Genomic DNA, 16,531 nt, shown 5'->3' with positions numbered 1-16,531 from the left:
CTGACGCCTTGTCTGGATCACATCCCTTAGGTCTTGCCTACCTCCCTTTGACCCGCGATTCCTCCTACCCATACCCGCAGGCGGGGTAGGAGCGCGAGCCGCGACACTAGCCTTCTGTGCCCGTCTCTGATCCTCAGACCGAGATGGGCCAGGACCCCTGGGTTGTTCGGGCTCAGACCTGGACCTTTGTGGAATGAAGGATTTGAAGGCTGCTGAGCGCGCCTTCGCCTCCTTGAACTTTTCAACCACCATCTCAACGGAGGTACCGAAAAGTTCGGAAGGCGAAACCAGAGCATCGAGAAGAAAGCCCCTCTCTTTCTTCCCAATATCTGCCAGGTTCACCCACAGATGTCTCTCCGTTACCACCATAGGACCTGCCCATAGCAGAGGCGGCCTGCTTAGTAGCACGGAGAGCGAGATCTGTGGTGCGGCGCAACTCAGCTACCTCATCAGGAGAAAGGCCCTTGCCTTTATCCAGGTCTTTCAGTAGATCAACCTGATACACCTGAAGCACTGCCATCGTGTGCAACGAAGCGACAGCCTGACCTGCTGCTGCGTATGCCCTGCCATTCAAGCGAGATGTATCCTGAAGGGGCTTAGATGGTAAGGAGGGAGTCTTAAGAGAGGATGTCTCACCCATAGAGAGATAGCAAGCCAGCGTCTCTTCTACAGGGGGCATCTTCTCATAGCCGCTTTCGCGCATCCCCTCGATGTTGGCATAACTTGTATGCTGGAACCGATGGATGCGTGAGGAAAATGGCCTCTTCCATTCCTTCTCGATCTCAGTATGGAGATCAGGAAGAAAAGGAAGGCTCACCTGAGCTGGAGGGCTATGGTCAGAAAGATAACGCTCATCGAGACAACCTCGCAACGTCACTTTCTTGTCCCGGTTCCACGACAAGTCAAGCCTCGCCGTGGCACGATCCATAACCTCCAATAGCTCATCATACACAGGGCAGGAGGATTGGGAGGGCTCAGCCTCAGCCTCTTCGCCCTCCTCAGACATCTCCTGCTCTTCCTGGGCCGAACCCAGCAGAGCACTGGCCCCTGGATCAGACGATGTTAGGGAAATAACATCAGCCTCCAGCGGCTCACTCTCGTCCACAGCCGACGAGCGCGAGAGGGAAAGCCCCTCTTTAAACTCATCTGCCATATCCACCCTGCGATCCCCACGAGCTCATTCTCCTCCGTGCCTCAGCAGCGGCGGGCCCTGAACCCGCGGGGAGCAGACGGCTGCCCCTCTCTCCTTGAAAAGAGAGACAAACGAGAGCGGAGCGGAAAAATGCTCAGAGTTAACGCAGATTGCCCCCTCGAGGACATTGCGTGCGTGAAGTATCACTCTGATCCGGATGAAAGTGCTGACGCCTTGTCTGGATCACATCCCTTAGGTCTTGCCTACCTCCCTTTGACCCGCGATTCCTCCTACCCATACCCGCAGGCGGGGTAGGAGCGCGAGCCGCGACACTAGCCTTCTGTGCCCGTCTCTGATCCTCAGACCGAGATGGGCCAGGACCCCTGGGTTGTTCGGGCTCAGACCTGGACCTTTGTGGAATGAAGGATTTGAAGGCTGCTGAGCGCGCCTTCGCCTCCTTGAACTTTTCAACCACCATCTCAACGGAGGTACCGAAAAGTTCGGAAGGCGAAACCAGAGCATCGAGAAGAAAGCCCCTCTCTTTCTTCCCAATATCTGCCAGGTTCACCCACAGATGTCTCTCCGTTACCACCATAGGACCTGCCCATAGCAGAGGCGGCCTGCTTAGTAGCACGGAGAGCGAGATCTGTGGTGCGGCGCAACTCAGCTACCTCATCAGGAGAAAGGCCCTTGCCTTTATCCAGGTCTTTCAGTAGATCAACCTGATACACCTGAAGCACTGCCATCGTGTGCAACGAAGCGACAGCCTGACCTGCTGCTGCGTATGCCCTGCCATTCAAGCGAGATGTATCCTGAAGGGGCTTAGATGGTAAGGAGGGAGTCTTAAGAGAGGATGTCTCACCCATAGAGAGATAGCAAGCCAGCGTCTCTTCTACAGGGGGCATCTTCTCATAGCCGCTTTCGCGCATCCCCTCGATGTTGGCATAACTTGTATGCTGGAACCGATGGATGCGTGAGGAAAATGGCCTCTTCCATTCCTTCTCGATCTCAGTATGGAGATCAGGAAGAAAAGGAAGGCTCACCTGAGCTGGAGGGCTATGGTCAGAAAGATAACGCTCATCGAGACAACCTCGCAACGTCACTTTCTTGTCCCGGTTCCACGACAAGTCAAGCCTCGCCGTGGCACGATCCATAACCTCCAATAGCTCATCATACACAGGGCAGGAGGATTGGGAGGGCTCAGCCTCAGCCTCTTCGCCCTCCTCAGACATCTCCTGCTCTTCCTGGGCCGAACCCAGCAGAGCACTGGCCCCTGGATCAGACGATGTTAGGGAAATAACATCAGCCTCCAGCGGCTCACTCTCGTCCACAGCCGACGAGCGCGAGAGGGAAAGCCCCTCTTTAAACTCATCTGCCATATCCACCCTGCGATCCCCACGAGCTCATTCTCCTCCGTGCCTCAGCAGCGGCGGGCCCTGAACCCGCGGGGAGCAGACGGCTGCCCCTCTCTCCTTGAAAAGAGAGACAAACGAGAGCGGAGCGGAAAAATGCTCAGAGTTAACGCAGATTGCCCCCTCGAGGACATTGCGTGCGTGCGTGCTCTTCGCCCAAACAAAAGACGCAAAGATCATGTGTGTCTTCAGGAGTCAAATAACGACGACACAGATGCACACATATTCTAAACGTCTTGCTAGTGCTCACCATAATGAAGGAAGATCGCTCTAACCACGGAATGCACGCTTCAAACAAAACAATCAATGAAGACGAAGAAGAGAATGACGTGTTCTACTGGTGCCTATTTATACTATAGTCGCACCGGTAGTGACGTCATGGGCTGTCGCCAGTCAACATGTTTGTTGGTGTTTTTTGAATGTATGCTTCAGACACGGGTCACGACGAGGCGTTCCCCATAGCGACCCCTAGAGGACGCAGTTCGAAGTTCCCTTGAAAGGGAACCTGATGAACTGAATGAAAGCTTTAAAACATTCATCATGACTTAACATTAAAACTTTATTCTCTTGTATCAGAGTCCATCTCAATGTCACTTTTCCAATTTTGCATGGTAACAGTGATATCACACATATGATGAGACAGTCTTTCTTGGCTGGTGACATTCTAAAATGGAAAAAAAAAAAACTGATTATTTCCAGGCTAAAAATATCAGTGCAAATTAACCCCAATATACTTACACCTTTTAAAGAATTCACCCATTCACAGAATTCACACATTCCACAGAATTCACACAATACTGTCTGATAGCTTATTGTGTCCTTTAGTTATCATGCTAATAGCACCGATACCTCCCACATTCCAGAACATTATCACCTGTCCCTCATACAGCAAGCAGATATTAGGGCAAACAAGCAACGTCTAGAAAAAACGACAGGACATTTTATAAATGATAAGATACAAATAGTTTAAAATATTGCTTCAAAAATACTTTAAAATTTTCTGAGAAATAATTTATTCTTCAACTTGGTAACAAAAAATACATTTAAAACTTGTGAATGATCAAAAACAGTATGTTTCTAGTATTATTTTTTTCACATGGAACAGGTGAGAAGCACAATTCATCCATGTAATGTGTAAGGTGCACAGGCAAATTTTGCTACCCATTTAACCCAGTGTTGTAAAATTACAACACTGACATAACAAGCTCAAAATCTAAAATGATTAATGCATTCAACAATACCTTAATATCTACACGATCTAGACATTACTAATCACAGAAAAAATAGGCATTTTACTCACTTGAATGTAATAATTCCTTCCTTTTCTGGGCACTCAAAGCACTTTACATAGAAAGGGGGAATCTCCTCAACCACCACCAGATAAATGTAGATTTATCCAGTCCAGTAAAACAAGACGATGTGTTTCATGGGAAGTTTGCAGGTTGTGTGAGTTTATGGCCAGGTAAACAGGCCTATTTTTTAATATCTAGCATCCAATAGCATTGCAAGGCTAACCAATAGGATCTATTAGTTGTGTAAATGTGGTCTTAGGGAGAGAGAGAAAAAAACCATGAGCAGCTTTATTTTAGTCAAGCTAAAACTGATGTTGTAATATTACAACAGTGGGACTTACAGGGTTTAAGCTAATTTTTACACTACAACAATATGAGACAATATGAAGTAACAGTATCTTTTTTAACAGGAAGCTGAAGTACACAGCAAATGGAAGCAATGCTACACCTGACTGGCCGTACTACAAATCTATTGAGAGGATCTTGTCAAAGATACCAGACCATGCCCATATGAGCCCACCAAACCTCTCGACATCTGGCCCCTCCACTTCTCAGCTTGAGACTTCTGTGCCCCAGTCAGCTCCACCAAGTGGGTTTCTACCCGAGTACACTGGTTCCTCAGAGGAGAGAGAAATCAACGATGAGGAGGAAGGCCTAACCGAGAACTCAGAGAGTTCTTTTGAGACCAGGTAACATGTTCGATCTGATCACAGATCCGTTTCAGATTCATAATTGTGCAATTATAAATGCATGGCTGTCCATCTGCAGGTCACAGCCACATAAGAGGCGGAAGCTTTCACATGTGTCACTGCGCCGAAAGAAGCTGCGTGTCCTGGACGCAATGCTGCAGGAGCAACGCAGGATAAGCCGCGCCGTTGAGGAGGCATGTCATGAAGTTCGCCGCGTTATGCATCAGCAGAACTTCCTGCAGGTGCAGAGCCTCCAGCTTCAGGAACGAATGATGAACCTCCTGGAGAAGATGATTCCTGCTCCGTCTGCCTCTTCTTGGCCTAACCCACCGGCCTCAAAGGGTTTAGGAACACCTACAACTGAGTGACAGTGACCTCGGGATATGGACCTTTTTTTGTCTTTGCTAAGGAAGTGTTGCTATATGCTATCTAAGTATAAAAGCTATAACCAACTAGTTAGCTGTACATTTTAGACCTATTTAGGCTCTGTTCAGTCTTCTACTATACATATATTATTCAAAAATGTTGACAAGATGTATCCTAAGCAAGAAACTTCTGAAGAAATCACTATTTATCCAAATCTGAAGCAAAATGCAGTTCTCAAAAGTTAAATGGTGATTGTTATGTGACACAAAATGTGTTGTTTATGAAATCTGATTCATTTGATTTCTAATTGCTGTGTTAGTTGCTAATTCCTGGCTCATTATTTAGACAATGTAATGTCAATCATGGTTGACTGGCATCTAAAAGATTTCAGATTTATTTTAAGGCATTCTTTAAAAGGATACCATGTTCAAGAAAACTCCAGAAGGTCAGAAGTTCAGGTCAGACAGATAACACCAAATGGTTGGTGATAATGTAAACTGAATTAGGCTGACGATTTGAAATGAAAGAGGACAATCTTAGTTTAGTTAGTAGCATTACAGTTCAGCGTTACAGTGTTATAGCATAGCACAATTTAGCAAAATGTAACAGGTTACAAAATGCAGTTGTTTTAGTAGCAGTTTATATGCTGACACTCATATTTAGCTTAGATCTTAAAATATACAAAAATAGGGGGAAAAAATGCTATTCGCATTAAAATGAGTATAATACACCCATTTATGAATTTCTGAATTAAACGTCATTTTGATATTTTTGTGAGGTGTCAAAAATGTCTAGGTGGTCCAACTGTCCAAAGATTGTAAAAGAGAATTCTTGAGGGGGGGAAAACAAACAATAAATATATATATATATATATATATTGGAATCAATTATCTGTCAAATTAAAATCAGTGACTGAACTCAAAATAGTACGGCATGCTACCTACTAGCCTATTTCTGCAATATTTTTACATAAAGAAAGAGTACATTTTTAAGAACTTGGCATGTGTGTTTAAAACTAGATTTTTTTCTAATCTCCTTTTTATTATCTCAGACTATCCTTATTTGTCACTTCACCTTAAAGACTCCCAAAAGTTGCCAGATAGATTGAACCTGACTTGCACCCAAACATTATAATGGCTAATGCACCACCACATGCTCTTTAATTCTTCTTAATGTGCAGGCAAGATAGTTAACCCTTTCTGCTGTGCCTTACATTGTGCACATGGTCATTAATAGCAACAAACGGTGTACAAATATGAATTTCATCACCTCTCTTCTTTGTCTGTGATGAAATGGCCCGTCAGGGCTTCATGAAAGGTATTAGTTGATAAGAAGAAACACCTTAGTGCTCAGTGACCTGGGTGTGGAGCCATGAATAGAAACCAACATTTAAAAAAAATGCACTGAAACTGTAAACTTGTATTTTAAACTTATATATATATATATATCTCAACTTACTGTATTTTAAGAAAGATAACACCGTCTGAATGCAACTTTAAGAAGCCGTTTGTAATCTTGCCATAGCTTACATGTAGTAATGCTGTTCCATCCGCCAATGAGAGCGCCGTATTTATTTGAATATTGAACATGATTGACACGTCTGTCGACCAATGAGAAAGCTGATATCAGTTTGCAAACGTCGGTGCCATAGCGACAAGAGAATGATGCTTTGTATTCCCAACAATAGTGAATGGCAGTGGTTCAAGTCCGTCGCGCGAAGGGAGTTCCGAAATAAACGAAGAAAAACTTTGGAATTAAAAAGAGTGCAGGTAAGCGCCGATGTATACATGTGTTGTTAATAAAAACGTGGACTTTATGTGAAAGAATAGAGTTTGTTTACGTATAACGCTACTGCGAATGAAAAGTGGCATGTGACACGAGAGCTCTCAAAGCAAACGGATAGTTTTGTATCTTTTTCAAAAACACCATTCACGTTTATCATTTTGTCTAGAAATGCGATTAAAAACAGTTTAATTTATCCTTATTTCACAATTTGAGTAACCTTTTTGAAGTTTTGCGACTTAGTTCTGCGTTGTGAATTTTTTAAAATATAAAATACAATTCGTAGAGATGTTTATAAAATATCATGTTTTATTTAATATTGTTTATATAATAAAATATGTTATATATTATTTGTAAATGATGATAAATAAACATCCCATACATATGTGTGTGTGTGTGTGTGTGTGTGTTTTATATTTTTATTTATTTAGTCATTTATTAGACGCTTTTATCCAAAGCGACTTACAAATGAGGACAACAGAAGCAATCAGTTGTAGTATTAAAACAACTAAAAACAGATCCAAAACTAAAAGCTGAAACTTCATAAATACTACCTATACACATTTTAAAAATAAAGAGATTAAATAAAAATGACAAATGCATACAACAACATTTCAAAACTTAACATTTAAATGAAAACCAAAAGAATAAAGCTAAAAACAATTCAAAATATTAAAGAACAAAAGGTATAAGAGTATAATAATGATTCTAACACTAAGCCAAACACCAATAAAAACAACTACATATGTGTATGTGCAACCACACACACATACAGATATACTGTATATGTACACACCCATTTATAAATGCAATATATATATTATTTCATTTCCATTTAGTTTGTTGAGGTATTAAAATAACTCAAATTAAATTAAACTAAAAACTTAATAAAACACCTATACAGACATAATAAATTCAGACATAATGTAAGTAAAATTAAAATAAATAACAATTACAAGTAATACAAATCAAATGACAGTAGTTTATCAGTAATCCTAAAAAATAGCACTGCCAAACACACATGCTAGAAAACAACAACTTACTTACACTTATACTTACTTAAGTGTTGATTTATGAATTCATTATTAAGCACTTTATAATTGTAACCTACTATATATACTATATATATATATATAAAGGTTTATATATATAGGTATATGAGTTCAGAACACTGCGTGAAATAAAATGAAGAAATTGTTAGTTTGTAGTTGTTTATAATTGTTTCAAATAATTTAACTGTGTATAAAATAAAATAAAATGTAATACATTTTATATAAATGTCCTTGTAGTTTTTAAAAGATGATCAGAATGGTCAAAGCTTTTTCATCAGAGTGATTCATTCAGAACTCTTCAAGTTTGTGCTACAAATAATAAAATACGGGTGGGGTGGAAAAATAGTCTCCCTGCAGGCCACTGCTTTAAAATGTGGTATGTTTTTGTGTGTGTGGTCAAGGTTTATATCTCTGTATTCATCTTACATATTATAATTGAGCTGCTTTTCTGTTTATCTCTGTGAAGCTGCTTCGACACGATGTCTGTTGTATTAAACGCTATAGAAATAAAGTTCACTTGACTTGACATATATTTGCCTTCTTAATAACTATTTAAACAAATGAAAAAAGTGTCATATTCTAACCTTAGTCATTTTACTCCCCTCAGGTCTGATCTGTAGCAGTGCAGCAAGATGATTGTTCATGGTTGGAACTGTATCTGAACGAAACTACTATACCAGTACAAAGTACTACTATTGTGAGTTCCAGCACCAAAATGCGAGTTCTGAAGCCAGCTGAGTCGACTATGAGGCATTCGGATCGTCCCCCCAGCCCGGCAGTGCGCAGGGTGGAGATGGAGCGTGGCAGAGCTGGCTACGGGTTCACCATTGCTGGCCAAGCACCTTGTGTCCTGCGGGGAATAATAAAAGGGAGTCCAGCGTACAGTGTCGGACTGCGGCCTGAGGACCGCATCTTGCGTGTGAACGATACAGACGTGTCCGATGCACCGCATGAAATTGTGGTGAAGCTGATTGGTATGTCATCACAATCACTGTGTTTGCTGGTCACATCAGGTGACAGGCCACCCATGGCCTCCTGCTCCAGTGACGAGGAACTGGGTTGTCAGAGTAAGAGCAAACTGCCGTGGCTCAATCCTGGAAAAAAGGATCCTTTCCCCAACAGTATGGACATGAGGGAGCCGATGCTTCAGTCGGTTGGAAGTTTTGATACTGTCTTTGAGATCTCTGATCAGGGCACCATGAGCGCCCATCAAGATAACCAGGAAAAACAAAGACCTTTGTCTGAACCAGATATGTCTTATTGGTTGCAGCAGCGTAGGTCAAATAGTCTTTCACAGGATGACACGTCTCGAGTCGTAAGTGAGGATTCTGTGTTTTCAGACCTTCAGAGTCAGAATGACTTTGTATCTGACTCCAGCATCCTGAACTTTGCGATGATTGTGGGATACATCAACTCCATGGAACTGGAGCTAGTAATGTCACAATCTGAGGAGGAGGCATTGCAAGTCATCCGTGAATGCATTAGTCAGATTGGCATTGAGCAGAAGACCCATTCGCTGGTCATGATGAGGGTCAAATGCAACTGCGTTCAGCTTTGCGATGACCGAGATGTTGTTCTAGCATCTTACCCAGCGGAGAACCTGGCGCTTTGTATCATTTGCTCGGAGGACAGCAGGTTCTTTGGCCTTGTCTCGGTTGATACGACCAAAAATATTCATGCTGGGATGCAGACAAGCACCCTGAAGACATTATGTCATGTGTTTTTCATAGATCCGGAGCTTTATGAACACAAGGAGCACCAAAGCATCATAGGGCACTTTGGGATTCCCTGCACTCCAGATCCAGACACTCAAGGCTGTTTGGAGTTTCCTCAAACTCCACACTCGATTTCTCACTTTGTGTCCGTCCTCTATTCTGACATGGGGGACTATATTGAAAAACTGAGACTGAAACTTGACAGCGAGAATCCTGAAGAAGAACCACAAAACGCACGTAACAATGGCAGTGGCAGTGACAGCGGGATCGGAAATGCTTCGCCGGAGGATAGAGACAGTCTCAATGGCCAGTGGAGCTTCACGCCTCCAAACATTTCCAACCCACCACCATATTATTCACAGCACAGAAACAAACCCGAGTGCAGGTGCCTTCTGTCCGATCCGCTAGCAGGAGCTGCTCAACCTGTGACTCAATCGATAGAGACAGTCTCAATGGCCAGTGGAGCTTCACGCCTCCAAACATTTCCAACCCACCACCATATTATTCACAGCACAGAAACAAACCCGAGTGCCGAGGTGTCTCAGGCAAGGCAGACAGTTCAGCTTTTACTCCTCTTTGTCTTAGTATGCAATCTAACTTGCGACCTAAACCGAGAACCAGTCAACGCAGACCTTCCATTGGCTTAAAGGCTCGCTGGCAGAAGTCTCGTCCCAACAGCATTGAATGCTTGGTTGAAAGGGACAGCGATGGGCCCACAAGTAAAAGTAGCATCCTTCCTCCCGCTATGAAACAAATACCGACTATCCGATACAAACCACTAGAAGATCTCAAACATCCTCAGAGAATGAACTTCACTCCACAGCTTGAGCTGACCTCCAGGTTCTTCAGTAGTGCAGCCAAGCATAAGGATGGGGAAAATAAGGTCAGAATAAAACAAATCTCTGATGACTTGGTATCTGAATCTGTTCTTATACTACACTATAAAACCTTGGTCTACATTCAACTATGCAGTTGCTAAGGTGTTTTGGGTGGTTAGCAAAATAATGTAATTAACCTTATGTATGAGTAATAATAATAGTGATGCTTAAAACAAAATAATTTACACTAAAATATTACTATGGGCTATTTTACAGCTTATCCCACTATTGTTTTATGAATCAAATGAGACAATCTTTGCTTTGTCTTTGCTGTCTGCCCTGTGGTCAGTCTTATGGCAGGTTTTTTGCCAGTTTGCCACCATGCTAAGTTAAAGGGCTTAATACAATAAGCCAAGGAACAGATGGTGCTGCAAGTAACAGGCACAGCAGATGGAGCTATTGGGTTGATTAGTGCAGTTCAATATGATTACACTGGATGGATCAGCTTTAGCTCTATTAACAATGTCGAGAGTCACCTAGCAACAATTTGTCAGCCATGTAAGGGAACAGAAGAATATTATTATTTCCTTCCTTTCACTGATGATTTATTGCTAGGCATCTGTCTCCCTCTGACATGTCTTGCCCTTCGGATTTAATTTTGAAGCCTAAATCAATTATGTATTGGAAAGTATTTTTTAAATGCCAACCGTATCTAAAATTAATAAATAAAATTAAATAAATAAAATCAAAGGTTTTATTTAATAATGTAGATAATAACACTTTAACACTGTTGCAGTTTATATATCAACGATTATGTGTAAAATTAATTTTGTGAAAGTACATAAACAAATAAAAGAATTAAAAAAAAGCAATTTTCCATTTTAAATGCAGTCACCCTGATTTCCTGTTTACAATCAATAAGATAATGTATCGAAAATATTAATAATTAATTAATATTATGGTCAATGGTAACTTTTTTTGTTTTATGTTCCTTTGAAATTGAAATACAAATTAATTTTAAATTAGGAGTAACATAACTGAAAAAAGAGCATGGTAGCCAATTGTAAATTATATAGTAATTATTTTTTAATTCGACAATTATATAGTGTGACCTGGAATGAAATTAGTTTTTTTTATATATATATATAGAAATGCCACTGTATTTATAAGACACACCTTTGCTATGCCAGTCACTCTTATGAAATTGTAACTGTAAACTCTGGTTAATGTTTGTCTTCTCAGGGGTCTTTATTTTGGGCACTCACAAGGGGACGTTCCTCTGTACGAAGAACATCAGGTCCCACTAAACGACTCAGTCTGGCTCATTCACTTAATGACCTTGAGGTAAGATATAGCAGTTTCTGTTTTACCTTCAACATCATACTATTGCGCACCCACATCATACTATTAAATCATAGTTTCTGTAACTTTTGTATTTGCTGCAATGCTCATGCCTCATATGATGGATGAAAACAGATACAACCTGGTGTGTTTAATTGTTTAGGAGGGTCAGACTGTATTATGCTCAAATCCAATTAAAACTCCTGCTTCTTTCACTTGAGAAACTCGGTTCTTTTCTCGCTCTAAATACACAGAGCGGCCTTTGTGGTGTTGCATTATTCTCATGCACAATCATGTTTTTCTATTTTCAATAGACAAGGATAACCATGAAACTATTAGAAACACGTGGTACTCTGCATGATAATGATGGTACCATTAGTATCCTCTTCCAAATGTAAAGAAGCCTTTATGTGGCTGGACAGTCTGAAAACACATTACTTTGAGCTTCAACCTCCACCACACTTCTTTTTTCAGCAGTTTTACTGTGTTCATTCAAAAGAATAGTTCAACCGCAAATAAAAATGATTTACTCCCCCTCGTGTTTTTTCAAACCATATGTTGCTACTTTTTGAGAAACACACAAAAAAGAATTTGCACTGCTCCTTTTTATATTTGTCGCTCCAAAAAGGTTTAAAACCCATTAAAGCAGATTTCTGAAGTCATGTGGTAGCTATGTGTGACAAACAAACTTAGCTTTAATTAGCTTAAGTTTCTATTCACTGAAAATCTTCCCCTCGGTTACTATATTGACATGATGCGTGAAAAGGCAGCATATTACATTTTAAAGCTTACGGTGGAAAGCAACGACTTTTCAGTCTATTTGTTGCATAAGGCCTTAGAGGACTAGGAAGGAATATAGTGGAGAGGAATACACTAAACGTTTGGGGTCAGTAAGATAAATGTTTAATGTTTTTGAAAGAAGTTTCGTATGCCTTATCAAAGCTGCTTACTTGAACAAAAATAAATTAAAACAGAAAAAACATTGTGAAATATTATTACAATTTAAAATCATTTTCTATTTTAATATATTTTAAAGGGGCCATATGATGCGATTTAAATTTGTCCTTTCTCTTTGGAGTGTTACAAGCTCTTGGTGCATAAAGAAGATCTGTTTCAAAGTTGCAAAGACTAAAGTCTCAAATCCAAAGAGATATTCTTTATAAAAGTTAAGAGTCAGCCACGCCTACCTAAAACGACTCGTTCTAACACGCCCCCACATATCTATGTCACAATGTGGGAAGATTTGCATAACGCCGCCCAAATGTTCACGCAAAGAAAGAAGGCGTAACTTTTATTCTCGCTGTAGTATTGTTGTTGCCGCCGCCACCATGTCGTGAAGGCACTGTGTGATTCGTTGTGAAAGCGAAACTACTTTATTTGGGCTTCCAAAAGAGGACGATATCCGCTTCGTCATGCCTGGAGCTGATCCGTGCTGGTCGCTGAGGAAATACATCAACTTCGCGCTGTGGATCGCCGGATCGGCTTTCACCGTGGACGAAGCGGAGTCCAACCCGGGCTCGTCACATGTGGTTGCCGCAAGCTCGCCGGACGCTCCTTCGTCGAATCCGCCCGCCGCACCATTTTCAAGCCCACCACCTCTGCTCACTCAAGCCGGCCTCCGGCCACCGCTCACTCAAGGCCGCGGTGTGTGACGCTGTTTCGTTGTGAAAGCGAAACTACTTTGTTTGGCCTTCCAAAAGAGGACACGACTAGAAATCAGTGGTTAAGTTGTATTTACAACACTGTTCCAGAACACTTCAACCCAAATATTCAGATGTGTCCAGCACATTATATGGAGGACTTTTTCCTGATCCTGGCAGAGTAGACTAAAATGCCGGCTGTTCTGACTCACAGACTGTAAGTTTTTAAGTTTTTTATATTTAAAGAATTTGCCACTCATGATTCAAATGCGAGTTTTGGGCAGTGTAGAGTAGCACTTGTAGTTTGTCATTTCTCCGATCACAAATGCAGACATGATTTTATGTTTACACGGCGTGATGCAACTCGTAAAAAGACGGTATAAGTAATTATAATCCATAATTATGTACCCACTGGATGCAACAAATGCCTCATTTATAATGGGTTTTAATGTTTTTGTCTCGTCGCTCCGGCCTGACAGGGCATCACAGTATGGTAGGGGCATAACATTTCCGTCACACGCTTGAGGTATTCGGCCAATCACAACGCACTGGATAGCTGGCCAATCACAGCACACCTCGCTTTTCAGACCGATGAGCTTTGTAAAAATCTACGTGTTTCAGAAAGGCGGGGCATAGAGGAGAAACAATAATGTACAGTATGTGGAAAATAATGTGTTTTTTTAACCTTAAACCGCCTACACACATTTCATTACACCAAATACACAAAATAATGTTATTTTTAGCAGCATCATATGATCCCTTTAATTTGCTCCTGTAATGGCAAAGCTGAATTTTCAGCATCAGTATTTTAGTCTTCAGTGTCACATGATCCTTCAGAAATCATTCTAATGTTCTGATTTGGCAATCAAGTAACAATGTTGAAACATTTCTGCTTAATATATTTTGTGGAAAACTTGGAAACCAGTTTTTCAGCAGCTATTTGAAATCAATTTCTTTTGTAACATTATAATGTCTTTACTGTCACTTTTAATCAATTGAATGCATCCCTTGCTGAATAAAAGCATTAATTTCTTACATACCCCAAATCTTTGTGTATATTCCTCAAGTCAATTGGACTGAATCTGTGGTGCTTTTTTTTTTTTTGGAAAAAAGGCAACATACCAGTGAGCAAATGATGGCCATTTTTGTTGTTGGAGGAACTATTACCGGTACTTCAAATCTTGGTTTTGTTGCATTCTTCAAACAAAACTGTTGCTAGGTTGAGTACTTTGTACTCAACAGGCTAAGACTGATGTGTACATTTCATACCTTTAAATATTATTTTGTGCACACTAATGGAGTCATGTGGATTTTAACCAGCAAATTTCTTGAGGTTTAAAGCTGGAAAAGGTTTGTCACCTCTCCAAGTGTGGAATCTGAGAGGAGTAGGATTTCCCTTTAGCTTTTCCTGGAACTTGAGGCAGCCTTTTTCACGGACCTAATGCCCCTCTGGTGGTCAGGCAGACTGGAAAGTGTGGTTATGAGAACATCAGTCATGCTGGTGCTCACCAGGAGAACAAGAGCGAGAGGGAGGGGATGTGAAATGGAGAGGCTTGTTTGGTTGGAAAATGCCTGGTCTAAGCATGTTTTTTGTTGCCAGATAACATCTAAATGAAAGGCTATTCAGCTAATTTCAGTAATGAACTCAGCAGTTTTTTTGCTAAACTAATGGAGCTGCAACAAACTCAACCTCAGTTTTTTTATATTAGAAAATGTATTTATATTTTGTAACCTGGCTTTTACATAGTAGAAATATCATGTATATAACTCTGACAGTGACCATATGATGGTTTTTCTCTTGTTGAATATAATCTTCGTCACTGATAGATTGTAAATTTGCTTCAGCAATCTCTTCTGTACACTAATAGAATACAGATTCATTGCCTGACGCAATTCTCAGATCCGTAAATATGTCCGGATATCAGCAAAGAAGGAAGTACGCTACAGTACACTTTAGAACACCATGGACGTTTTCTACTGAGCAGTAACAGTTTTATGGACTAAATGCTAAGCATCCTTAATGACGGCTGAGAGTTTGGGCAACGTCCACCCCTCAGACAGCACCTCTCTTAGCACCAAGACCAAGCCAGGCATCTTGATTAGGCTGTAGAGTGTTTTGGCAGCTCTTGTCTTGATGCTGCTTCCAGCACACAACCGCATAGAAGATTGCTGCTTCCACTACTGATTGATAAAGTGTGTTGTAGAGTCCTGCACACAAAGAGTTTGTGTTTGTGGCCCAGTATGTGGAGCTCTACTAGTATTCAGCAGCAGCGGAGGCCTGTATGCTGTTGAGGATACTGGACAAGGAAATAGTCCCAGTTTGGACTTTATCATGCTAATGAACATAATTGTATGCTGTTGCCATTGATAGTTTTATAGCACACGGTAGATTTATTTCCCAAGCAATTGGGATTTACAGCTGATTTATAACAGCTGTTGGTTTGTATCATATCAATGATGAAGAAATTTAATGTTGTGGAAAATCCATCCAGTATTGTTTTTTTTTTGTTCCAAAAACGGTTAAAAAGATAAATAACTTGTAACTCATAGTGCGAGTGTCAGATATGAAAACTGTAGTTCCATTGTTACAAAACAGAACCCTCCGTCATAAAGTGGGACATGATCACCTTTTCCAGAGTCATTATAATGTGAGACCTTCAAGGACTGAAGGTTTGGTTACCCTGCTGGTATGATGCAACTACACCCCCAGAAAAATATTTTTTATTTTACTGGATTAAAATTAGCCTAGCTTGTATTGTTTTCACTGTATAATGAAAGTTTTCCTATTCCAATTGTGTTAAAATTTTTGGTTGCATTTAACAGGGAACTTGATTTCTAGTTCCTAGCATGCTTTGCGTGTGATTGGATTGGGAGAGTAAATATTGACATTAAGTGTTATTTTATGTGTTTTTGAGAAAGACAAGAAAAAGGAAGGCTGGTTTGTGTTCTGTTATGTGAGGATGGTGCTCTTTGGTCACTTTTGACCGAAAGATTTTCTGTTTTGAATTTTTTAATATCACAGCGTCATCAGAATGGTAGGAAACTTGGTGACTTTTATGGCATTTGGAATGTGAACACACAAAAAAATTGAGGGCATGATTCCCATTATTTTTATGTGTACAATCTACAAATCTGCCACAATGCAGAAACAGCAATGATGGGGAGAAACTCTAAAACATCAAGAGTGCAAAACCAACACATCCACTCTCACACACACACACACACACACACACACACACACACACACACACACTATGAACTGAACACACACACACACACACACACACACTCA

The 16,531-nt window shown here is 40.9% G+C and overlaps 2 protein-coding genes across 2 annotated transcripts in view; both read left to right on the top strand.

Annotated features, from left to right (window-relative positions):
* LOC107597910 (myb/SANT-like DNA-binding domain-containing protein 1) overlaps positions 1 to 4,893 on the top strand; it is an 11,740-nt gene extending 6,847 nt beyond the window's left edge. The window contains exons 2-3 of the mRNA XM_016289114.1: positions 4,247 to 4,525; positions 4,605 to 4,893. Of these exons, the coding sequence (XP_016144600.1) occupies positions 4,247 to 4,525; positions 4,605 to 4,893 (568 nt within the window). The remainder of the gene's footprint in view (positions 1 to 4,246; positions 4,526 to 4,604) is intronic.
* A 1,697-nt stretch (positions 4,894 to 6,590) lies between these two features.
* The window catches only part of LOC107597909 (regulator of G-protein signaling 12-like), a 36,144-nt gene continuing 26,203 nt past the window's right edge, over positions 6,591 to 16,531 (top strand). The window contains exons 1-4 of the mRNA XM_016289113.1: positions 6,591 to 6,660; positions 8,333 to 9,886; positions 9,970 to 10,323; positions 11,501 to 11,602. Of these exons, the coding sequence (XP_016144599.1) occupies positions 8,441 to 9,886; positions 9,970 to 10,323; positions 11,501 to 11,602 (1,902 nt within the window). The 5' untranslated portion in view covers positions 6,591 to 6,660; positions 8,333 to 8,440. The remainder of the gene's footprint in view (positions 6,661 to 8,332; positions 9,887 to 9,969; positions 10,324 to 11,500; positions 11,603 to 16,531) is intronic.

This window comes from Sinocyclocheilus grahami, unplaced genomic scaffold (assembly GCF_001515645.1).
Source record: "Sinocyclocheilus grahami isolate Dianchi unplaced genomic scaffold, SAMN03320097.WGS_v1.1 scaffold240.1, whole genome shotgun sequence".
NCBI lineage: Eukaryota > Metazoa > Chordata > Actinopteri > Cypriniformes > Cyprinidae > Sinocyclocheilus > Sinocyclocheilus grahami.
This window is presented reverse-complemented; position numbering and strand designations above follow the sequence as displayed.